At 42.9% G+C, this 25,175-nt stretch overlaps 1 protein-coding gene across 1 annotated transcript in view; it reads left to right on the top strand.

The window, feature by feature from the left end:
- The first annotated feature begins 1,761 nt into the window (after positions 1-1,761).
- The window catches only part of LOC141996820 (galanin receptor type 1-like), a 32,351-nt gene continuing 8,937 nt past the window's right edge, over positions 1,762-25,175 (top strand). The window contains exons 1-2 of the mRNA XM_074969117.1: positions 1,762-2,463; positions 4,262-4,327. Coding sequence (XP_074825218.1) covers positions 1,762-2,463; positions 4,262-4,327 — 768 coding nt within the window. The remainder of the gene's footprint in view (positions 2,464-4,261; positions 4,328-25,175) is intronic.

Here is a 25,175-nt window from a genome sequence, read left to right as displayed (position 1 = left end):
TCAAATTAAACACAGTCACTTTTTGAGGAGTTTCATTCACATAGCTGAACTGCCTCATAGCTGCTCAGGCATTTACCTCTCCTCATGTATACACCTGAGAATAAACTGCTTCTCAACTCCCTGTAACCTGTTACACTGCTATATTGCTATTCCAATTCTAACAGTGTGCCCCAAAAGATAGCAGGACTATGCCATGGGCTGCTACTGTTAGTTGATCCTTCGGTGCAGTGGCGTTTTGCAGAACTCCATATCTGCTTCTCTGGCATAGATACTCCTTTGAGGGAAACTCATACTAATCATGGACTCTTCCCATTGGTATTAAGGATAAGGAACAAGTTTCCCTGGTTCCGAATAACACCAATTAAATGTCACTGGGAACTTAATTCCTGATTGATCTAGAAAGGGAAGGGGATGCCAGCATTTCAGTGTGGGGGCACCACGTTTCCCTATATGAGCTCAGTAATTTATTAGAGACAAGCCAGCAAAGCAAGTCAGTTCTAAACTGCGACAGTTAACACTCCTAGAAACTAAGGGACCACATCCTTCTCCCAGTGAAATCAAGTTGCCATTAACTCCAGCACAAGCCTGCCATGCTGGCACGTCTGTGTTGCATTGTGCAGGAGATCCTGTATGTACTATCCATGGGGTGCAGGCAACGCTGGATCCTAATGGACAGGACAAAAATTTTAACCACAATTTCCACTGCCTATATGGAGAACCAGAATTTGGTCCACCAAACAAAAGGCGCGCCTTGCTTCCAGACTTTTGTGACCCTGTTGCACTGAGGTCTGAATTTGTTCGCACTAGTAGCAGTTATACCTATGCTCTATTTAGGTGTTAGAATTTTGTGAGCATCCAAGAACTGTCAGAAGCCAGCTGCCCATTCTGGGTTTCTGCTGCACTCCTGCCAGGATGCAGCAAGGTCTAGCTAGTTTGTGCACTGGCATCAGGTAAATCCCTTCCCTTTTGATAGTACAATTTAAGGGCTGGGGGTGTGTGGGGGGGGAATAGCTGGCAGAATCCAGGTTTTACAGCTATAAAATCCTGCTCTTACCTCTTTCCCTGTCCTTGCAACAGGTGCTCCCCAGCTCTACAACTTGGGAGAGCCGTACAGACTTTCCCTGTGCAGCTGCTGTTGGATCAGCCTCTTTAAATCAGAACTCATCTTTGCTGTCCTCCCCCTTCCTCACGTGCATGCCTGCCGGGGTGGAGGAGACCGGGGCTTCTCCTCTAAAGGAATCAGGGCCCGGACAGCTCCCCTGTTAACTTAGCTCCATTGCTGTGAGCGCAGCTGGGGACGGGAGGGGGGCGGCAGCTGGATAAGTGTGGGTGGAGAAGGGAGGAGTGGAGCAGAGGAGCTGGAGCAGCGCGGATTGCACTCAAAGCTCCCAGTGCATCCGCAGCCCCTCTGGCGTGTGCTCCATTCTCTAGTCCCTCTGCTTCTGGCACATCACCACCACCGCCAGCTGCTGCTGAGCCCCCTGCACTGTCAACAGCACCCAGGAGCTGGGTCAGAGAGCCTGAACAGAGCCCCAGAGAAGAAGCCCCCAGGAGCCCGAACCCTGCAACTGGAGGAACCTACATTCTCTTCACCCCCTGGAGAAAGAGTCCAGGCAGAGACACCCCAGAAGGAGGGAGCTCTTTGAAGCAGGGCCACTGAGCACCAAATATCTCAGACAGACCGCCACTGTGGGCACTGGGAGTGGCCCCTAGCAGGCACCCCCAAGGATCCAGTCTCTCCCCTGTACCTACCCTGGCACCATGGAGGAGGAGGAGGCTGTACTGTCTCCTGGGGCTAACAGCACTGAGTGCAGCGTCAGGGCTAACTGGACAGGCACCCCAGTGTGTTGGCTGCAAGTGTCCGGGGGTGGCCCCGAGGTCGTGATTGTGCCTGTGCTCTTCGGGCTGATCTTCATGCTGGGGATGGTGGGGAACACACTGGTGTTAGTGGTGCTGGGGCGAATCCGATCTGGGGGACGCCCTTCACGCAGCGCCACCAACATCTTCATCCTCAACCTGAGCATTGCAGATTTCTCATTCCTGCTCTTCTGTGTCCCCTTCCAAGCCACCATCTACTCCCTGCCTGAGTGGGTCTTCGGCGCCTTCTTCTGCAAGTGGGTTCACTACCTGGCCATGGCCACCATGCTCGTCAGCATCTTCACCCTGGTGGCCATGTCTGTGGACAGATACATCGCCGTGGTGCACGCCAAGCGCTCGCCCTGCATCCGCAGCAAACGCAATGTCTCCCTGGGCGTGGGCATCATCTGGCTGTTGTCACTGCTCATTGCCATCCCTGTGGCCCAGCACCAGGCCCTCATGAGTGGCCACCAGCAGGCACCCAACAGCTCCTTCTGCTGGGAGCAGTGGGCTGATGATTCAGCTGCCAAGCAAATCTACAAGGTGACCATCCTGGTGGTGGGGTACCTGCTGCCCCTGGTGCTCATTACCTGCTGCTATGCCAAGGTGGGTGAAGGGAGAGGAGGGGGAGGTAGGTGGCGGTCTTATAAGGGGTTCCAAAATTGCCAGTTTCCCTTACTTCCTACGCCAAGACTCATGATCAATCTATCCACCCCATATTCCCGATGGATGGAAATAACCCCCACCTCTCCTTGTTCCTTTCCTAAAGCTGAGGATACCAATTCCACACCAGAGTGGGAGTGGGTGAAAAGAGGGGAGTGGGCAAAATTGGGGTAACATAACAGATCTCCAAATATTTATTTGCCTATTCCCTCCCCAGGATTGATGGGTGAGGGCACTGAAACAATCCCCACGTATGCCTTCTCCAGGATTGACAGAGACTTATCCCTTACCAGCCACCCCAGCTCCCATGCTGATTTTTGTAGCTTTACAATCGTTTTCCTACTTTTGTAAAATGTTCCTCCCTGTGTTGCTGGGCGAGACCCACAAAAAAGGGAAATACTGTTAAGAGACTTTTTCTCAGACCATTAAGCTACAGTATTAGGTAACGCTTCCAATAAAAGTGACTTAAGTTGCTGTCCCTTTAATATTAACTGAATATTCTACCAGTATAACAAATCTTCTTTTAAAGTGTATGCTTGAAATTTCAGTAATAGGATTTACATTAGAAAGAGGCCTTAACTCTTCTACTGTGTTTATACTGAAATCTCTAATCTCTGTCCCTGTGTGTGTGAGGGAAAAAAAGCCCTAATATACAATCTTTCAATAAAGTGCTTAGCTTCCCCTATGGTAGCTTAAATTGATGCTGGTTTCTTTCCAGTTCATTGCTTATGGTGTGTGTACTGGCAAATGGCATGCGAATGACATTTAATAGATGGATTTTCTTATAAATAATTGATTTAGGTACATTAGTCTCCTGGCTCCAATAGCCAGAGTATAATAATTGCCTGGTTACAGCACTGCTGTAATTGTGTTTTTAAAGGTTAATTTAAATTCTGTTAGCACACTGAATGGAAATTATCTTCTTAATAGTTTGTTGGTTTGTTTTGTTTTTTATAGTCCTGCATCTCTTTGAAGTCAGAGCCTACAGGTATGTCTACACTTAAAATGCTACAGCTGCCGTAGCAGTTCAGTGTAGACTCTACCTACACCAACGAGAGGGGTTCTCCCCGCAGGGTAGGTAACCCACCGCTCCAAGAGGCAATAGCTAGGTCAATGGATGAATTCTTCCTTCGACCTAGCACTATCTGCATGGGGACTTAAATCGGCTTAACAACGCAGCTCAGGGGTATGGATTTTTCACACCTCTGACCGACGTAGTGAAACTGAACTAATTTTCTAGTGTAGACCAGACCTAGATAAGTAATTTTAAATTCAAGTTTCAGAGTGCCCAGTTAATAGTTATGCAGTAAGTGCCCTATACTGACTGGATGCAGAACTGACAGTGAGGTACTGACCATGTTACATCTTTATGGGACTTATAAATGTAGTTGAGTTAACCTGATCCAAAGTCCATCAAAGCTGCCATGGACTTCAACAAGCTTTGGATGACGCTGTTTATGTATAATGAGCAACTCCTTGTCCAATCTTAGCTTTTTTCATAATTTTCCCCAGGAAACAAGCTTTTAGAAGAAACCTTAAGGGTTAAAATCTGGAGCTGAAAATTTCAAAATGTATTAAACAAAGCATTGAAATAGACTTTTGTTGAATTCTAACATCTTCTCAAATCAGTTCTTTTCATTCTTAAATGTTTCTACAAGCTGCAAGTCCATAGACAAACACACACAGCCTGTAATAGCATTTGTGCATGTGGTGTCTACTGCTAAATTATTTTCTTTTTTAGGTTTTATATCATCTTCATAAAAAAGTGAAGAACATTTCCAAGAAGTCGGAGAGATCAAAGAAAAAGGTAAAATAAAAGCAATTCCTTAAGTCTGTGGAAGCAATTAATTATAAACTTTACTTCTATCATATCCTGAATATAATGTACTGCATATGACAGATCTTTAAACTGACTAATGGCTCTATATGCTATACCTGTGATTAGACTGGGGGCAGTCCAGGAGCACAGGTGAGAAAAGAGTGGAAGGGGCAGGAGCAGAGAAGTTCAGTGCTCCACCCACCGAAGTGACACTGTCAGCATTTATGTAGGTGAATGGGATGCTCAGCCGCCTCACTGCTGGGCTATACACGGTGCAAGGCTGTGGCTTCACCTGCCTCCCTCCTTCCTGGAATTCCCTGAAAAGGCAGTAGCAGGAGTCAAGCTCTCTTAATTTGCTGGGAAGCTGAAAGGAGAAATGAATGGGTGGTCCATCCTCCCCCCGGATTCCTGGAGAGGACTGCAAGGAGCAGCAGAGTTGCAGACCTGACAGGGCTCTGTCCCTCTCTTTCCTTCTGAATTCATTGGTGCTGCAGCAGCAGGAGACAGGCTTCGTTCTCCTGTCAGAAAGCTGAGGATGGAGTGAGTGGGAGATCCATTCTGCTTGGAGGAGCACAGGAACCCATACTGATAATTATATTAAGAATAATTCCCTATAGGATATATCCCTGGAAACTAGGTGGGAGGCCTTTAAATCAGAATAAAGGGACACATTATCTCATAAGAAAAGAAAGACATAAGCAAAAACAGGTAGACTTTTAGGAGCCAATTTATAGTTTGCAGAAGCAATATTATTTGACTAATAATGCAGATTTACTCCAAGAGATGAAGGATGCAAAAAGAGGATTTAAAAGCACTGATAACAGGGAAGAAAAACAGACAGCTCTCTTATTTGCCAACCCAGGGCTTTATGAATGAGGGAACAAATCTGCAGATTACTAGTCAGACCAATTTCCAACAGAAACAGCCTTAAGGACAAAAAAATGGAATATTCCAAAAAACAAGGGTTCTTAACAAAGTGCTAGTGGAATATTCCTGAGAGAGAAATACTAGCAAATATGCAAACATGGAAGAACTGGGAGCATGTATTGCAGGATTTTAAAATGCCCAGACTGACACATAATGACAGAGTAGTACTACATGGCACAACAACAGAGGAAAAAATAAAGATGGTAATCTCATTACTAAAATCAGAGGGGAAATCCTGGACCAGATAGAGTCATGTTGAATTCTATAAAATGTTTAAAACATGGGTAACTCCATTGTTAGCAAATGTATTTCAGTCTTCCTGAGCAACAGAGTGCTTACCAAATATCTTCTATCAAGCAGATAACAGTTTTGATACCTAAACAAAATAAGGGCTTATCAGATCAAGCATTTTACAGGCCCATTTCTTTAAATATAGGTAGTACTATTTTAACTAAAATATTAGCATCCAGATTAGAGACAATAATGCCTAAATTAGTACACCAAAGCAAAACTGCCTTTATAGAAAAGGAAGAAGCCCTTTAAATAACATAGAAAATTCCTATATGTGGTATAGGGTTCCAAGAGTGCTAATAAAGAAGCCTGCATTCTAACTATGGATGCAGAAAAGGCTTTTAACTTGGTAGAACACCCATTTTTGTTTAGAAATATGATTTTGGGGAACACTTTCAGAAGTGGATTGAAATCTACAAAAAATCCTATAGCATGTATGTGGGGAAATATCAAAAAGGCTGCATTGATACCATTCTACAGAGAAACAAGACAAGGGTGTCCCTTATCACTCTTATTATTTGAGGGGCATTGAAGAAATTCAGGCAATCAGTGTTCTGGGAACAGAAAACAAAATTTCATTATCCTTATGCTTTTTATACAAGATATAAATAAAAGTTGGCTAGTATCACAAGAAATAAATCAAAGCTTTTGGTTAGGAATTGATACAGACTAAACTACTCCAGATCAGATACTATTCCTGGGCTTCAGAAGATACCCAATAAATGATAAATCCCCACAGAAAAGTAGTGGATGATACTTTAATGACTAATTATGTAATTTTAATCACCTTAAGTGTGGGGGTGGGGACTAAATATTGAGTCATTAATGAAAATTATTTAAAAAGACTTGAAAGGTAGGCATTACCATTGACTTTGACAGGTAGAATTGTGTATTTTAAATGAATATCTTGCCCAGGGGCTTGTCTCTTTTTTCCATGGTTCCCTTTACACCTCCCAAAAATTAGTCAGGAATTTTTTTTTAAAAACCTATTCGAAGATTCCTGTGGTCAAACTGGAAATCAAGAATCAAAACAGAATGGCGGGAATGTCCTGGTGCTACCAGACTTCAAGAGATATTATAGGGTGACACACATGAGACTGGTACAGGAATGGATTTCTCAGAGAAAATACATCACAAATACAGATAGAACAGAAAATGGCAAAACCCAATCGCATATAATTGTGTGCTGGACTCTTATCCCAAAATTCTGGCACCAATGAAATATCGCCCACTACTTAAAAGTGCACTGACTGGTTGGGCATATGTGAGGTACTTGACCAAACAAAAATAAATATAATAAATAAAATAAATAATAAATAAAAAATAATAGAGCTTTCAAAGCCATGTTGAAAAAGGAAGATTTTAGATATTGGGGCAAATATCCCTATAATAAGTGGAAGGATTTCTTTATGGCTGGGCAACCCTTAAAAACAAACAGATGTCACTGAAATATTTTCTGAAAAAGAATGTGCAATCAGAGGGGTACGGAGGGCGGGGGGGTTCAGGGCTGGGGCAGGGGGTTGGGGTTCAGGAGGGGTCATAGGTGCAGGCTCCATGCAGCGCTTACCTCAAACAGCTCTCAGAAGCAGTGGCATGTCCCTGCTCCAGCTCCTATGCAGAGGCATAGCCAGGAGGCTCTGTGTGCTGCCCCCGCTGCAGGCGCCGCCCCTGCCGCTCCCATTTGCCAGCAAGTTGCCAGCCAATTGGAGCTGTGGGGGCAGTGTGCAGATCCTCCTGGCTGCCCCTATGCGGAGGAGGCAGAGAAGGAACATGCCGCTGCTTCCGGGAGCCATGCGAAGCCCTGGCATGCACGGAGCGGGGCAAGCCCCCAACCCGGCTCCCTGGCTGGAGCTTGAGGGTTGGATTAAAACCTCTGAAGGGCCGGATGCAGCCCCCGGGCCGTAGTTTGCCCACCCCTGCATTAACCTGTATGTCTTGGCCAAAAGCTCATTTGGATAGCTACATACTGTTTATCACAAAAATATCCCTGCCATGTCAATTGAATAGCTTCCTGCCCTAAACTGTCTAACCCAGGAGGTGGTTGCAGTGCAGTGGTGTAGGTGACCTGATTTCTCTGTATTATGTGCACTAAGTTAAACTCTGGGATTCATCAGGTGGAAAGTTGATGTTAGGAATACAGCAATCATGTTTAAGTGTCTCAGGCAACAAAAATCAGGCAATTCAGAGGCAAGATTGAACCATTGTTCAGTCTGCACTTACTACATTATATTCCATTGTGTGGAGCAGAATATACGAAATTATTCTGTACAGTGATTCTGGAGCTAATCTAAAGTCCACTATCTACACCATTTTTGGATCTGTGTGTGCTCCCAGTAGTGAATCCTTTATTGATCTTACCTAACCCTGCCTCAAATTAATCTCTGCTGAATTGTTCACCCATGCTTTAATATTTACCCATGAGTATCTCAGCTACTTTGTGGAATTGCCCACCTACAGGAGACAGGACCAGATCCATAATTTTATGAGGCGCTCACTGGAACTCAATGATTTTGTTACCTATTTTGAATAACTAAAGGCAGTTCACTGTAACTTATATAAGATGATAAGAAAATCAAATTAAGGTACTTTACCAAGACGTTCCTCCATCTCTTTGGACTTCTAATACTTTCCACCACAATATTGTCTTTCTCTAGCCAGTAATGCAGGCATTATTGTCCAATTTATTAGCTCACTATAAGTTACTGTTATCAGAATACAGAGACGATGACCTAAGCTAAAGTGCTGCGGCTATAGCAATAAGAACTGTGGCAGTATTAGAATCCAGCAAAAGCAGTTCTCCAAACATTTGTTTAATATCATTAAATTTAACATCCCTGTGGTGGGGAAAAACACCACAGCAGCCCAACACTGTCGCATTTAATTTCAGAAAGGGGGACTACGCAAAAATGAGGAAGTTAGTTAAACAGAAAACTAAAAGGTTCAGTGCCAAAAATGAAATCCTTGTAAGCTGCATGGAAACTTTTTGAAGACACCATAATAGAGCCTCAACTTAAATGTATACCCCAAATTAAAAAACATAGTAATAAAACCAAAAAAGTGCCACCGTGGCTAAACAACAAAGTAAAAGAAGCAGTGAGAGACAAAAAAGGCATCCTTTAAAAGTGAAAGTTAAATCCTAGTGAGGAAAATAGGAGCATAAACTCTGGAAAGTGAAGTGTAAAAATATAATTAGGAAGGCCAAAAAAAGAATTTGAAGAACAGCTAGCCAAAAGACTCAAAAAGTAATAGAAAAAAAATGTTTAAGTACATCAGAAGCAGGAAGCCTGCTAAACAACCAGTGGGGCCACTGGACAATTGAGATGCTAAAGGAGCATTCAAGGATAATAAGGCCATTGTGGAGAAACTAAATTAATTCTTTCCATCAGTCTTCACAGCTGAGGATGTAAGGGAGTTTCCCAAACCTGAGCCATTTTTTTTAGGTGATAAATCTGAGGAACTGTCCCAGATTGAGGTGTCATTAAAGGAGGTTTTGGAACAAATTGATAAACTAAACGGTAATAAGTCACGAGAACCAGATGGTATTCACCCAAGTGTTCTGAAGGAACGCAAATGTGAAATTGCGGAACTACTAACTGTAATTTGTAACCTCTCATTTAATTCAGCTTCTGTACCAAATGACTGGAGGATAGCTAATGTGACACCAATTTTTAAAAAGGGCTGCAGAGGTGATCCGGCAGTTACAGACCAGTAAGCCTGACTTCAGTACCGGGTAAACAGGTTGAAACTATAGTAAAGAACAAAACCGTCAGATGCATAAATGAACATAATTTATTGGGGAAGAGTTGCAGATGATACAAAACTACTCAAGACAGTTAAGTCCCAAACAGACTGTGAAGAGCTACAAAAGGATCTCACAAAACTGGGTGACTGGGCAACAAAATGGCAGATGAAATTCAATGTTGATAAATGCAAAGTAATGCACTTTGGAAAACAACATCCCAACTGTACGTATAAAATGATGGGGTCTAAAATAACTGTTACCACTCAAGAAAGAGATCTTGGAGTTGTGGATAGTTCTCTGAAATCATCCACTCAATGTGCAGCGGCAGTCAAAAAAGCTAACACAGTGTCAGGAATCATTAAGAAAGGAATAGAGAATAAGACAGAAAATATCATATTGACTCTATATAAATCCATGGTATGCCCACATCTTGAATGCTGCATGCAGATGTGGTCTCCCCATCTCAAAAAAGATATATTGGAATTGGAAAAGGATAACAAAAATGATTAAGAATATGGAATGGCTTCTGTATGAGGAGAGATTAATAAAACTGGGACTTTTCAGTTTGGAAAAGAGACAATTAAGAGGGGATATGATAGAGGACTATAAAATCATGACTGGCGTGGAGAAAGTAAAAAAGGAAGTGTTATTTCCTCCTTCTCATAACACACCATCTACGGGTCACCAAATGAAATTAACAGGCAGTAGGTTTAAAACAAACAAAAGAAAGTATTTTTTCTACACAATGCATGGTCAACCTGTGGAACTCCCTGCCAGAGGATTTTGTGAAGGCCAAGACTATAACAGGGTTCAAAAAAGAACTAAATAAGTTCATGGCAGATAGGTCCATCAATGGCTATTAGCCAGGATGGGCAGGGATGGTGTCCCTACCCTCTGTTTGCCAGAAGCTGGGAATGAGTGACAGATAACTTGATGATTACCTATTCTGTTCATTCCCTCTGGGACACCTGGAATTGGCCACTGTTGGAAGACAGGATACTGGTCTAGATGGACCTTTGGTCTGACCCAGTATGGCTGTTCTTATGTTCCTATAGTCAATCCCTAGCCCTTTATCAGATGTGCTTTTTCAGGTCACCTGATGTTTTGTCAATAGGCACCACAAGTGCTGGCAGAGCAGGTGTCACTACCCCACAGAGGTGCCCCAACACTGACTTGGAGGTGCCACCTTCTGGGATGATGGGGTCCTGCCAACAAGTATTCCAGGTGGTGTTAATGTTGATCGTTGTTGCTAAGGAACTGGATCATTTACTTCAGAGACCACTGCACAGCCAGCAGATGGTAAGGTAACAGAATTTAGAGACCTATTTTACCATCCTTATTCAAGTAAATCTTCCATTGATTTCCATGGAAAATGAGCCTCAGTAAAGAGTGTAAGATCAGGTCCATAGTCGATACAGATTCAGGGTATTGAAAAGCTAGTGTCCTGGCTATGAAATGCCATCACTCATGAGCAGTCCCTGCACCTTAATATTGCATACAATTTATCAAGTATTGTCCATGGTATTCAGTGCTTGCCAACACAGATCTCTTACAGTGGATCTACTTGTTCAAAAGCAGATTCAGTTTTAAATGATGGGTTAACACAGCAATACATCATTTGATGACACTGGTATAGTTATAGTGGAAACTCCAAGTTTACGAAGGCTTAAAACAACATTCTAGTTGAGTTTTAGACCTGTAACTCAGCATTTCTACTGATTCAGACAGCAAAACCAGCTGCTGACTCACCAGTACATAATTTAAAGCTATTGCAGAGATTCTGCCAGTCTTATGTGAATAAATTGTTGAGTTGGGGCTTTAATGCATAATCATCATAACCATTTTCATTTAACTATATGTAGCACTTATTATTTCCATTATATATAGCTACGGTTTTCCATATATTGTATTCAGTAGCAAACTCACTTCAGGGAAACTTCAATCTGTTTGGGTACTGTATGTGCCCTGGACAATGCTGGTCCATGATTAGGCAAACAACTCTTTCTACTTAGTAGAGCATCCCCATTATCTTACCTGTGGTCAGCTAGATTCGCATAAATGCTCAAAGTCTGAACTTTCTGGCCTGCCGTGACTGGACATCAGAGGCCAAATTCCTCCTTACGTTGGACCATTGAGTTACACGATTTCCTTTCACATAATGGATTGGCATTAGAATTGTATCATTTGTCCTATTGCAAATTGAGCAATTGCCACTCTCCCATCTGCGGTGAGAGATTTCTCCAGTTACACTGATTTAGGTTTGTGGTTTGCTCTTTCTTGATATGAAGCTGCATGAATTATCTGAGCAAAAACTTATGACCCAAAGCTTATCTCCTGCCCATTGTCAAAGGAGGAATACTGGGTATGAAAGTATAGACCTCCACCCTGCAGGAGGAAAGGTGCTGACTGTTCACAGCCCAAAGAGACTGAGAATTGGAAAAAGCTTATATCAGGTCAGTGTTACGTATGTGTGGTGTTTATTTGCATTGCAGTATTGCCCAGGGGCCCCAGTGTAGCGAGGTGCTGTACGTACATGATCCCTGCCCCGAACAGTTGACAATCCAAGTTTTAGTAAGTTACTTGTGTAGACTTTTACCCCTGTTATGTGTGAAATTGTGCAGACTTGAAGGGGTACCAACTGCATCCAGGTTTGAAAACGTAATGCTGAGTATAAAATGACTTGTAAACATATCCTCTAGAAGTACTGTAATATACACAACCAGTTTTCTGGGAATTCTGTTTACCTACTGCTCGGTAATGAGAAACTAGCTTAATTTTCCAAAAGTGAAGCTAAGGAAGATCAGAAACTATATTAGAATAATTCTCTTTGGGATCTTTTCCCCCTCATAATTAGCTTTTAATAGCTGCATTAAATTGCTCATTTCAGATGCAAGCTATTTTCCCACTATTAGAAATATACTGCTAACTGCACTGTATTATCCATTCTATCTTAGAATTAGGTATTTGTTCTAATAGTGCTTTTATAGCCAGTCCTGTCTAGGTATTCAGGAACTTTCTTACTTACAAAAGTGAACTATGGTGGCGAGTGTAACAGTGACTGGACAAGTTTCTGACTTGAGGTATAGTTCCACCATTTAAAAGCTAAAAGACTTTTTCTTTTACTCCGACCATGAGTCTCTTCTCCTTACCCTAAATTTACTGCTCCACTCGTCAGTCATAGCTTTGAAAGCTGAATCAGAAACATGAGTAAACAGATGCTATTCAGTAGGTGCCGAGGAAATACACAAATCACCTTGCCAATACTCTTTTTTATCCTACTCCTCTCTCCTCTGCTTTCTTACCTTTTGTCAACAGGGCTTCCATTTGCCATGCTATCATGGCAATTTGAAAAGGCTCATAGGACCTAATGAGGCTGGTTATTCTGAAGTTTCAAACAGTGACTGATTAAACTACATGTAGTGTGAAGAGTGGAACAAATAGCAAAGATAGGGTGTAGCAAATAGCAAAGATAGCAGTAAAATGCTCAGAGAGGCACACAAGTGTGGTAACGTCTCACTCTAAAAATGTGTGCCATACCATAGAGTGGCAGCAGTAGCTCCTGCTATAGAAAGTTGTGGTGTGATTGCAGTGTACATCTTCTTGGTTATCCATCACTGAGGGAGCAAAAAGGACAGTGCTTTTTTACCCGTGAATGGTGGATCCCAGCCATGCGGGTTTGTGATGCTGGAAGATCGCTTTAGGTAAGAAACTACTTTAGACAAGGATTTTAACCTGGCAAAGCTAAATTGAGACTCTAAAAAGTGTGTTTTGCTTTTGTTTCAGATGTAACTATTTCTGTTGCCACTATTAGCCCTACTCAATATCTCTTACCCTTTGATAATAAACTCACTAACTGTATGTCAATGCTCTGATGTGATAAAGGACCTGATCCCAAACTGTACCAATCAAACGGTGTGTGTTCCATTCCCTTGGAAACAGCAAACCTGATAGGTCTTGTGAGTGTCCAGTGACAGGGGCTGAATATTACAGGGGACACTTCAGAGGTGCCTGAGGACTGGGGCACAACAAGTGTTAACCTGCAAGGCAAAGGAAGGGCTGGCAGATCCCTGAGGAGATGGTTTAGGTGGCTAACAGACTGAAAGTGTCAGGGAGCTGACACCCAGTTTAGCATCAGTAAGTCTCTCTCTCACTATGTGTGTGTGTGGGGGGGGGGGAGGGCGGAAACAGTGACATACAGTCCTGGGCACCTTGAGAAAAAGTGTCACAAAGTGATCACCCATTTTTATGCTATTAGTACTTAACATGAAATCAAACTTACTCTTCAGTGTGAGTCCTGTCTTGTGGCATGACACCTTTTACTTTCTCATTTTGGTACTCTTCACTCAGCAAGTGCTCTCACATCTCCCTTCTTTTCACAAGCAGGATTGGATTGTCATTTTCTTTCCCAGTTTGATTCAGCCATTTCATTTCCCCTCATAAGCAGTCTCTACTAGCCAGTTCTCTCAGGCGTTCTCAATTCTTGCATGTTCTTTCAAAATGTATTTAAAACATGTAGAATGTCAGCCACTCGCACAGTAGGTATTGCAAAGAACACTTCACAACAGGCCTTGATAGAAATTGACTTCTTGTAGTTTTTATTAAACTAGCTTCCCTCTTATATAACTAATTGGTCTGGTAGAGCGACAAGCGGATTTATTACAAACCTGGTCTTAAAAAAAAAACAACTCTAAAAGATGAACAGCTTTCACTTTACTATTTTGTTTCAAGCTGTCTGCACAAAGCTGCTTGCTTCATGTCTGAAAGTCTAAGTATAATTTGGAAGCTGCAGAACCTCTAGTTCTATAAAATATGCTTATAATTTCACAGTGATCAAAGCATAATTGCCTTGATTTATCAAATGTAAAATTAGCATAAAAACATGGTCTCTTTGAATGAGGTGACAGTTTTATGTCTAGACTTGATTTGTATCTTCCGCTAGCACATTGAAATGGAAAACAAAGTGCAGTCATCTTAACTCCATGGTTAGTGGTTCAACCATCACTCCCTTCTGCCTTGCTGCCTGACTACCATAATTTCAGCCATTATTAGCTAGAGTGGTTTTGTTCAATGTTTTTTCCTCCCCTGTGCAGAACCAGCAAAAATAAAATAAAATAAAATAATTTTTAAAATCCAACCATCCCTTTTGATTTTATGGGAAAACAAAGGGTTGGCTTTGTGAACCTTTACTCATGCAAGTCTCACTAGCTTCAGTGAGTCCAGACATGATTAAGGGCTTCAGGATCAGGCCTAAAACCTTGCCATGCTTACCAGAGCAAATCTTCACCTGAGGTGATCAGGGCATAGTAGCCTGCATTACTGTTTAAAACAAAACTCATTGCTAAGTGTCAAGTTCCAATAGTTTACTTAATGAGATGTTTAACACTGTTAATCTTATCAATGTTTTGGACTGTGGATTCCATATGTAATATTGTTTCAGATTAGGAACACTCTGAGGGCAGGATACAGCCAATACACCATAAAAGCACACTAAGGAAGATAAGCATAAGGGATGTAAGGAGGGAAGCAGGTGCCAATGGACACCACTCAGAGCACTTACCAGTGGAACTCCAGTCGTTGCTGCCAGGAGTTCAGTGCTGGGTCAGAGACTCCCCTCCATGCTTTTCAGGGGCATTATCTAGCACCCTGAAAATATCTGCAGCTGTCAGTGACCTTAGTGGAATTTGTGTCCATCATCACTGAAAAGAAGGCAAGGAGATCAAGGAGAAGAGGCTTAGGCGGGATAGCTGCCTCCATCTCTAACAAAGGATCTGCCCCCTGATTTGACTTAATAAGTTCATGTGCATGAATGTGTGCAGGAGGGGAACACTTCAAAGCTACCTAAAAACTGGGTCCTGAGCTGTTAAACTTGGCTCTCTAGCCAAACGACCTGAAAGATCAGAAAGGAGTTGAGATTTGGCCTCAGATCTCAGCTGGGCCTCGCCAGTGAAATTCAGATCAATATCTAAATCCAGATGGAGCAAATGTACACAAATCAGAATGGGAGAAGGTGTTTGATCTAGGGTAATTGTTAATAGAGACATTAAACAATTGATAAAATGGTTATTCATAAAATGCTGCTCATATTCTTCAAATAGGCAAATAAATACTTGACTTTCTTTATTTTTTTTACACCAGCTTGATAAACATCTTATGTAATAATGGATTTAAGTTGATATCAGTTGTGAAGTACAATAATAGTGCTGGACACTTATATCAGTGCAGACCAGCCTTCTCCCTCCACTATCACTTAAACAATGCAGATGGTTGTAGCAGTATATATCAATGTCCTTTAGAAAAATTCTGCTTTTCCCTTTAGAAACTTTCTGGCACAGTCAATATCGCTAAATGTTTGTTGCTCATCCAACATATGCTGCCTCTTTCTGTTCTAGAGATTCTCCATCTGCTGTTTTGGCACCTTTCCTGCGTTCTTCCTCCATTACTTTGTTATGTGTTCTCCCCACACAATATGAAGTTCCATGGTCTTCTTCAGTCTGCTTCTTCACTGCTGCTCTTTGAATTGATTCCCTTCTTTGACATCTTGCCTATTATGTGCAATCTGCATCATAGCGGAGGAATAGTACCCGATATTTGGGCAAAGCTGTGCACAGTGGCAAATGTGCATTAGTTATATAGTTAGGGTTTATTTTTAGACTCATTGAGATCATTTGAAAAACTAAAACTAAAATTGCTGCATACTTGAGGGCAGCTTTGATGCAAACCCTCTCTGTCTCCAAATTTATGCTTTATTTGCCTCATTGAAGGGTCTCTGACGTATACTGTTCATACAGCATTTTTGCCAACTCCTAACATTCAAAGAGCTAGAATCCTTTATGTCAATGTACTAGAGAGCTATACATAATATGAAGTACTCTGAACAAAAAATGGATCCTTATTGTACAAAGCTTGTTCATCATCCTCTATTCCATTTAGCTTCCAAAATGATTAGTGCATGCTCCCACTCATCAAATCATGAAGTAATTGAGAGAAGTTTTCAAATGTAATATTTATGAGCACTCTTTCAATTCACTTTGATGTTCAGGGTGTACTGCTGAAGGCAAACTGTTTACTCAAACACCGTGAATCGAATATACTGAGACTGAGCTGGGTGGGAAGGCCTATGGAAAGCATGCAAAGCAGCAAAAGAGAAGTGGAGGCTGTGCTGAGTCCCTATCAGTTATCTACTAGTAGAGAGAGGAAAGGCAAGGTTAAAAACAAAGGGTGAGGTGCAGAAGGTATTACCAGGTTTAGTTGTTTAAAAAAAAAAAAAACCTACTTAGGTGACCTCATGTTCTCAGAGCGGGCAATGCCTGGATTGGCGTGCCAGAGGGAGCACTGGGCTTCCCATTCAGAGCTGTATCCATTCTGCCAGTCAAAGTTGGCAGCAACAAGGGCCGGGTTCATTATCTAGGGGTTCCTTTTCAACAATACAACACAAAACCGGCTCGAACCCCCACCCAGTGACCTGGGACAATTACACACCACCCCCTGGGCACCTCTAAGAAGCAATACTTCCCCTCTTGTAAGCACAAAGTCTGAGTATAGCAAAAAACTTTTATTAAAAGGAGGGAAGTAACTCAGCATTAATTTGGGAAAACACCGAACTAGGGCTCAAACACAAACCATGAGCAAAAGACCCATCCCCAAGTAAGTTGGGCAGTGTCCTTTTCCCCTCAGGTCCTTAAGTCCAGTAACCCAAAAGTCCCTTCTCTGCACCCCACTCACAGTTGCTGTCCTTGGTCAGTGCAGACTGAGAGTTCAGAGGTTCATCCGCACAGTTCACCTCCCACCCTGGGTATAGGGGGAGCGGGTAAGGAGGTACCTTACATGCTCCGCTACTCGGGCACTCACTCGCTGCCCCTCTCCGCCAGCCAATTGCCATGCCTCTCTGTAGGGCTCTGTTCAGGCCCTCTCCACTGCTCACTGAGATGTTTTCAGGGCCCACCACTTTACAAAGCTCTCAGTGATTTCAGCTTTCAGTGGGGGAACCTCACTGCCGGTGCACACTGGGCAGCCTCTTGCATCAGAGACACTGTCCCACAGAAGGTCTAATGCTTAGTCCTCGGTATCAGTGATTTCAGCTCTGCAGCCTGTAACAAGACTCTCAATTGAGTCTAAATTAGCTCTTTTATTACACAGTGGAGAGAGGAAGGGTCAAGTGGTTCCTATGACCCTTAAGCAGGGCCCACACCACCAGGTTCAAGTACCTATTCCCACCCTCTCTCAACTCACTAGGCTTTGGAACCCATGTCCCCTGCCTAGCAAGTGCCATTTAGTTGAGGGCGAGTCCCTCCATAGGGATATGCCAAGTCCAGTTCTGCTGCCCTCCAGCCAAGAATTTGTCATCCCGACAAATCACACTCCATATTATACCAAATTCATTAGTTCCCCCGAAGGGCCTCAGGAAACCCACTATGGCTTTCACAAGCCTGTGAGCTAAGTGTATTGGTTTTTCACTAGTCACCCCAGGTGCATCATAAGTTAACCATCTTACTGGCCTTATAACCCTGTCCCGCCTATGGAGAGAATGGAACAAACTAAAACTGATTCAGAGAGTGATGTACTGAATTACCACTGACTCTTTACAAAAGCAACGAACGCAATTAGTGCTACCAAAAGAGTACAGAACCCTGGTCATGAGGGCCCTGCATGATGATTTTGGACATTTAGGAATGGAGAGGGCCCTGGAACTTATTCGTAGTAGGTTCTATTGGCCCTGGATGAGACATAAAACTGGGCCACTCAGCTATCCTATTTATGGTATTTCTATGGCCTCCATTACCATAGTAGTCAAGAGCCTCACAATCTTTAACACATTTAAACTCACAACATCCCTGTGAGGTAGGGCAGTGCTACTACCCCTATTTTACTGATGGGGAACTTTCTTTCCCCAAAAGACAAGCAACTTTTTCCACTTCAGCAAACTGTGCAAAGTCCCAGCACCGCCAGACTTTAGAACTTTGCAAGGTATTTGCAGCACTATTCTACCAACTTCTAGCTTTGAGAGAGCTTGAGTATCTCTCTGGGGAAGGGAAAGCAATAAAGAGGGACTTGGAAGAAAAGCCATTTTATGTTCGTAAGTACAGTCGTACCAGAGGGCATAGCTATTGTTTTGAAAGGATAATACCAAGTTTGGATAATACCATGTTGTTGTGTATGGTATGTATAGGAACTCCCCCATTTACACAATTCTTTGTTTAAGTAGAGCAGTTCCACTTCATTATTTCCATTTATCTAACTGGATTTAGTATTTTGGTTAAACTGGTCACCAGAGCTGTAAATGCTCTACACATCTTACTGCTATTAAATCTACATTTTTCTTCATTAGTTTTAATTAGATTCCTTTCATAACCGTCGGGATTGACATTGTTCAAATATTTATCTCCAATTATCCATCCACCAAAACAAGTTCTTTGGGAATTCACTTTATGTGCCTGACCCTATACTTGAAGGACTGGTCTAGAATTCAAGACAGTTGTCAGATTATGATGATGTTGGAATTTCATTCATATCTGAGTTTCTGAAGGTGCACACAGTATAAATACAGTCGCTGTGCTTTTCTGATCTGTGTTGCTTCCACCAACACTCACATAATTGAAACTGAAACATTCTAAACCTCTTAACGGTTCATTAATTTAACGTCTGTTTAATTCCCCACAACTGAAGTGTTTTAAACAGAGAATAAAAATCCCCTTCTCCTCAAAGGCTTAGTTTTTGGTCTTGATTTGCAAAGTCATAATTGCACTCGTTCTTCAGGGCCAGCAAGACCCAACTTTTTAAACATAAAAGACAAGCAAGAAAGTTTTTACACATCATGAAGCAGCAAAATTGGCATGCGCCTTTTTTTCCCCACCCAGTGAAAGGTATTTGTGAAAACCTGATCATGTTCCTGAAGGACAGAACATTCTCCAGAAAGTGATAGTAATGTATTGTTGTAACCGTCCTGACTGAATGAGGTCAAAACTCAAATATAAGTCAGGTCTGATAACAGCAGCTTATTGTAAAATGTATTCTTTCCTTTACTTCTGGAGACTTTAGCTGTGGATCTTGCTGATTGTCAGAAAGTCCCTTTCCAGCTGCCCTCCTGCATAACGCAAGTAAATCTTACAACTCTGTAACAACATATACATATATTATACAGACCATGACAAGTCACTGTCTGTGCACCACCAAGTGGGCTGATTAGCAAATTGTGTGCTTGATTCTGCACAATCTCCATGTACATGTGTGTTGTGCTCCCACCGAGTGCTTAGAGTAAGGGTCTTGTATCCAGTTCCAGCTTTACTTTGAAACTAGCCCAGAGATGTGTTTCATACTGAATACTTGAGCTCAGCATACTTGACAGCATAAGTCCATCCATGGTTATAATGTAAGAGATACATCTCAAGGTCTTTCTATTCAGATACTTCATTTCAAACTTAGGGCACGGGGGAAACTTTGAAGGGTCTCACATGATGGATATTAGTCACTTTACAGTCTTGATTTTCAAGTGTTTTCAGTCTCCTATTCCAAAGGCAGCCCTCAAGCAGCAGTAGGGAGTCTTTGAGAAGTCATTCCCCTGTTTCTTCGGGTGGCACAACCTGGTCCCAGCAAAAAAATAAAAGTCGAGGATCTCAGTTCAGTATGTTAATTTGCAAGTATCTTGAGCAGAGTAGTTTCACAGATCCACAGGGTCTGGTCTATGCCCCAGCCTGTAACCAGGCCCTTGGGAGTGACTCCTCCCCCCCCCCATTATTGTGCCAAACCCCAACGTTCACGCAGCTCTACTGGGACCATGCCTGTGGCCTCCAAGACTGAGCCTAGGGGCTGTAGTACTCTGGCTTCACACCTTGAGCTCTGCCCAGTGGGTTCAACTGACACAGACTCCTGGTCAGAGGCTTTTACATTCTTCAGGGATCAATGAACCTCAGCAAGTATTTTCAAAACAGAATAGGATTTAGTCAACGGGAGCACTGCATCGGAAGGCCTTAGGTTAGCACAGAGAAATAAAGGTTAAGACATAATCCATTCTGGGCAAGCCACTGCAAGCAGCCAACCAAGCTGCCATGGACTCCATTTCAGGCTCTGTCTCTGTCTTTGTCAGTCCAAGGCGAGAACTCTGTGTCTCTCTAGAGGGAAGCATTTAACCGCACCATCAGACACCTTCCCCTTTCTTCTCAAGCTGGGACCTCAGTTCAGTTTCCTTGCGGAAAGGTGTGGGGGTGTAAGGTGGAGATCTCTTTCCACTTGGTTGCTAGATATGAGTGCTCTGGCCATTGTGGCTTCTGCTGTCTTTTTGGATTCTCCATTGACATGGGTCAGTTTTGAGCCAGTTGTTTAATGACCCATTCAGCCTGCCTGTGACAGTTACATGACAACAACTCTGTCTCCTGTTCAGCCCCAAGAGCAGATTTATCCCGTTTGCACTGACTAGGTAGCAATGCTAAGTACAGAGAGAAACTGAGGCACACACAGGCATAATAAATATTACAGAAAATTCTCACTTTGTCACAATAAGGAAAGCTCGGCCTCATGAAAGTTGGACTGCTCTTGATAACTACGTTTTCCAACACTTCCTGTTGAAGTATGTGATTTTTTAGGACTTATTGCTGCTGCTATATTAGTCTGCTTGAAACTGCAGATCTGCTTTCCAAATGCTATTGCTGCCCAAGAGAAAAGGAAGCCTCACCTCATTCATTATGGTTTGTTGACTAAGTGTTGTATCTGTTTTCCACCACATGTGACGAATACACCAATGCCGTGTATAGAAAACTAGCAGGACTCCTACAGATGCACCGTTAGTGTTTCTACCATTAGGCTTCTTCTCCCAGTATGACTGGCCTTCCTTGGCGTCAGACACCTCGTGCTCAAGGATTCCGTTGTCTCTCTTCTATAGCTCTGTAAGCAGAGTCTGAATGAGCTCTCTGCTGATATCTAGTGATGAGCTGTGGAGGAGGACTTCAGGAGCTGATCCTGTTTGCATGGGCACACCCACCCTGCCTAGGTGCTCAGCATGCTGGCATTGCTTGACCAAATGATCACTTTTGGCTGGTGTTGGATCCCCAGTCTCCTTGTTGTGTGAATTGAGAGCAGCAGAACTGTACTTGGCATAAAACTTTCTTACAGACAGTATTATGGGTATCTGACTCCACATCCTTGTTCAGGAACAACAAAATATATTCCAGTTAGTGTTCTATCAAAGTATTAATGGTTGCAGCTTGCCAAAAATATTGCATTAATTTCTCTACTTTTTTGTAAGAAGGAACAGGTTCTGATGAGGATTTTTCTTAGCCGGTCTACAAATAGAGCTGTGCAGATTACCAATAAATCTTTCAATTTTACCTCTATTTTTCATTTAGCAAAGTACAGATGTATAGAGCTTCCAGACCAAATGCAATATCATTGCTCAGTTCAGTGTGTAGCAAGTAGGTGTGTGTTTTAGTAGCTCATTGTGGTAGGCACACAAATCCAGCAACTGTCATCCCTGTTTCAAAGAGCTTAGAATCAATCTCCATGGAAGATATACAACTGTCTCAGCCATGCAGTTGGTTTATGTGCATGGGTCACATAGCTACAGGGTTAAACTGACTTCGAGTGAAATGTCTAGAATCTGCACCAAAATGTTCATTGCTATTGTGAATTACCAGATGACATTCTAGCAAATGGAGCAAGCTTGAGATATTTTTGACTGATGCAGTCTGAAACTAAGGGTAAAGAACAGGAACAAGGGGGGAGGGATAGCTCAGTGGTTTGAGCATTGGCCTGCTAAACCCAGGGTTGTGAGCTCAATCCTTGAAGGGGCCGTTTAGGGATCTGGGGCAAAAACTGGGGATTGATCCTGCTTTGAGCAGGGGGTTGGACTAGATGACCTTCTGAGGTCCCTTCCAACCCTGATATTCTATGATCCAGAATCACAACAACCTTGATAAACCTGCGTATCCTACAGTGCTTAGCTCCTAATATTGTCACTTAGATCAAGCCTTTCATGTTCTGCCTTTCCTAACTCCCCAGCTACCTCCATGAAATGATGAGCAGTAGTCTGGGATTTAACAAAAGGATGCATGTACTCCCATTCTGAACATACCAGAGCATAGTAGGTTTCTGGGGACTTGAGTGATCTGTTCTGCATATTTAATACAAGTTTTATTTAATGGGATACATCTGTTTGGTTTACATTCTTTGCTCTTTTGTCAGTGTTAGGTTTTTTTTGCACTCAGTCAGTTAATTGTGTCCCCCCAGGGTCTGTCTGCTCTTTGCTTTGCTAATTCTGAGTGTCAGCCTAATCACATGGCAGGAATTATTTGAAAAAAATCAAACTATTTTTTAAAACTTCCAATTCTGAAATAATTTCAGTACCTTCTGCATGAAATTCTGAAAGTGGAAAAAACAGTCTGTCTAGAAAACAAGTGCTTTAAACACTATTGAAATTCCTAGGCCTTTTTTGCTTTGCCTTCGAGGACTACATGTACACTTCAGCACTTGCAACAGTGCAGCTGCAGCATTTGTGGTGGAGACGCTCTAAGCCGACGGGAGAGCTCTCCCGTCAGCTTAATAACTCCTGCCTCCATGAGAAACGGTAGCTATGTCAGTGGGAGGAGATCGATGGGGGACCAGGTAACAGTCTTCAAATATGTGAATATCCGTTATAAAGAGGACTATGACCAATTGTTCTCCATATCCACTGAAGGTAGGACAAGAAGTAATGGGCTTAATTTGCAGCAAGGGAGATTTTGGTTTGATATTAGAGAAAAAATTCTAACTATAAAGATAGTCAAGCACTGGAACACACATCCAAGGCAGGTTGTGTTATTCCCATCACTGAAGGTTTTTAAGAACAGATTGGAACAACACCTGTCAGGGATGGTCTAGATTTACATCAGCACAGGAGGCTGGACTTGATGACATCTGGAGGTTCTTTCCAGCCCTGCATTTCTATGAGTCCAGGTTCCTTCTGTGCCTCAGCTTCCCAATCTGTGAAATGGGGATAATGATACTGGCCTCCTTTAAGTGCTTTGAGATCTATAATTATGATATTATTTTCCTTGAAATGTATATCCAGAGCTAATCCAGATTTTCATCAGTAAATAGCAAAATCTGGTTCTTTGTCTTTTTCCTGGAGCCTGATACCTGCCCAGCCAAAGAATCCATTCCACGTTTTTCCCAAGACCTTGCTAGGCCAGGACTTGAGTTTCAGTGATTGATGTGGGCATTCAACCATGGTGAATGTGGTCAAATCTGACAATTCATTACATTAATAAATACTTCTTACAGTACTAATGGCTACCAGTGAGCTGGTGTACAACAGCCACATCCTTCCTAGTCCTGCTATCCTGATGTCAGACAGTCTAGGTAGGAGCAGGGAGGGTTTCAGAAAATTAAAACATGACCATTGGCCTGCTGGATGACCTATGGGTTTTACTAGTTCCACCAGTCTTGACTGAAACCATGATCAAGTCACCATTTGTAAAATGGGTGTCCAGTGCACATCACCTGAGTGACTGCCCTGTAGGAAGACTCCTTGAGAGTTGAGATTACCTTGAGCTCCTGCGAAAGACTCACTCCTGTGGGAGGCAAGTAACGCTTGAACAACATGGACTGTAGTACACACAGTGCCTCAGACTTAGTGAGGCTTATTTAATGACTTTGTGACTTTGCACTTCTATCGCAGCTCTCAACAAAAGGGGATCTCAAAATATTATGTTACCAAATTACATTGAATATTGCAGGATGGTGATAGGCTCAAGGTTGACATTGGAATGCCACAGTCTCTCAGATCTCATCTATATGTGGACACGGTCTCATGACATGATTCCTTCCACTTAAATCTTCAGGAGAGCTAGTGCATGTGGGTGTGGGGAGGTCTACTCCTGCGTGCCACGGAGCCCAAATCTGGGTGTAGACCTGCCACTACCTAGATCTTCTGCCATTGCCCCTTGTTCTAGTGTGGGTGGTAAGAACAGCTGTAGCAGCCAAGACCTTGGGGAAGAATCCTTTTGATCCCTCACAAAATCTCCCTGTGCCAAGTCCACCTATTGGAGCTTGGCACTGATTTGAACTTCTGGCAGGAGAGGAACTATTCCACCCTTATGTCCTTTCAATTCGGTTTAAGTAGTCAATTACTTTTTTTTTTTTTTTTTTTTTTAAAAACACCACTATAAATTTGCTGTTAGGAACACGCTTGTCAGAGTTAAGTGTGAGAGCAGTTAGCAGTCACTTTCCCCGCTACCACCTTGTGTGTTCCTCTTCTCTGGACAGACTGACACCTGTGCTGCGTCCCACTGCTCCCGGCATACTTGTAAATATAACAGTTGTGTTGGTTAGCAGCAGGAGGTGTTCATGCGACAGGCCCTCAACAACTTTTTTGGACAACACAGTGCTGTAGTCCCGCTCTTATCAAGTGTTGTAATCACAAAGCACAACGTTAACAGTCGGAGCGTAGTGCTGGGAGCTCATTAGGGAATTCCGTGGTCTCATCACAAGAATGAAATTGGAAGTCTTGCTTGCTTTCCCAGAAAGGCAGACCAGGGTGGGTTAAATGCTACTAAGGCTATGTCTACACTGGCAGAGTTACATCGCAGCAGTTACAGCGCCGCTCAGGGAGCGCTGAAGGGAAACTGCTGTCGTGTGTTCACAGTGAGCTGCCTGCGCAACAGTGTGTTCACATTTGCAGCACTTGGGTGGGTATTCGGAGCGGTGCCCTCTGGCCAGCTATCCCACAGAGCACCTCTTCCTCTTTGGCCGCTAAGAGTTGTGGGAAGGTTGAGGGGGTCTTGTCCCAGTGCCCTGTGATGCATTGCTTCGCATCCCAGCAATCCCTGTGCTTCCATCTGCATTTGGCGTCATCTTTCAACGGTTTGTGTATTGCGTGCTCTGCCTCTTCGGTCTACAGGAATGGATCCC

Source organism: Natator depressus, chromosome 12 (assembly GCF_965152275.1).
Source record: "Natator depressus isolate rNatDep1 chromosome 12, rNatDep2.hap1, whole genome shotgun sequence".
Lineage (NCBI taxonomy): Eukaryota > Metazoa > Chordata > Testudines > Cheloniidae > Natator > Natator depressus.
Note: the sequence above shows the minus strand (reverse complement) of the source record. Positions and strands in the feature narration are given on the sequence as shown.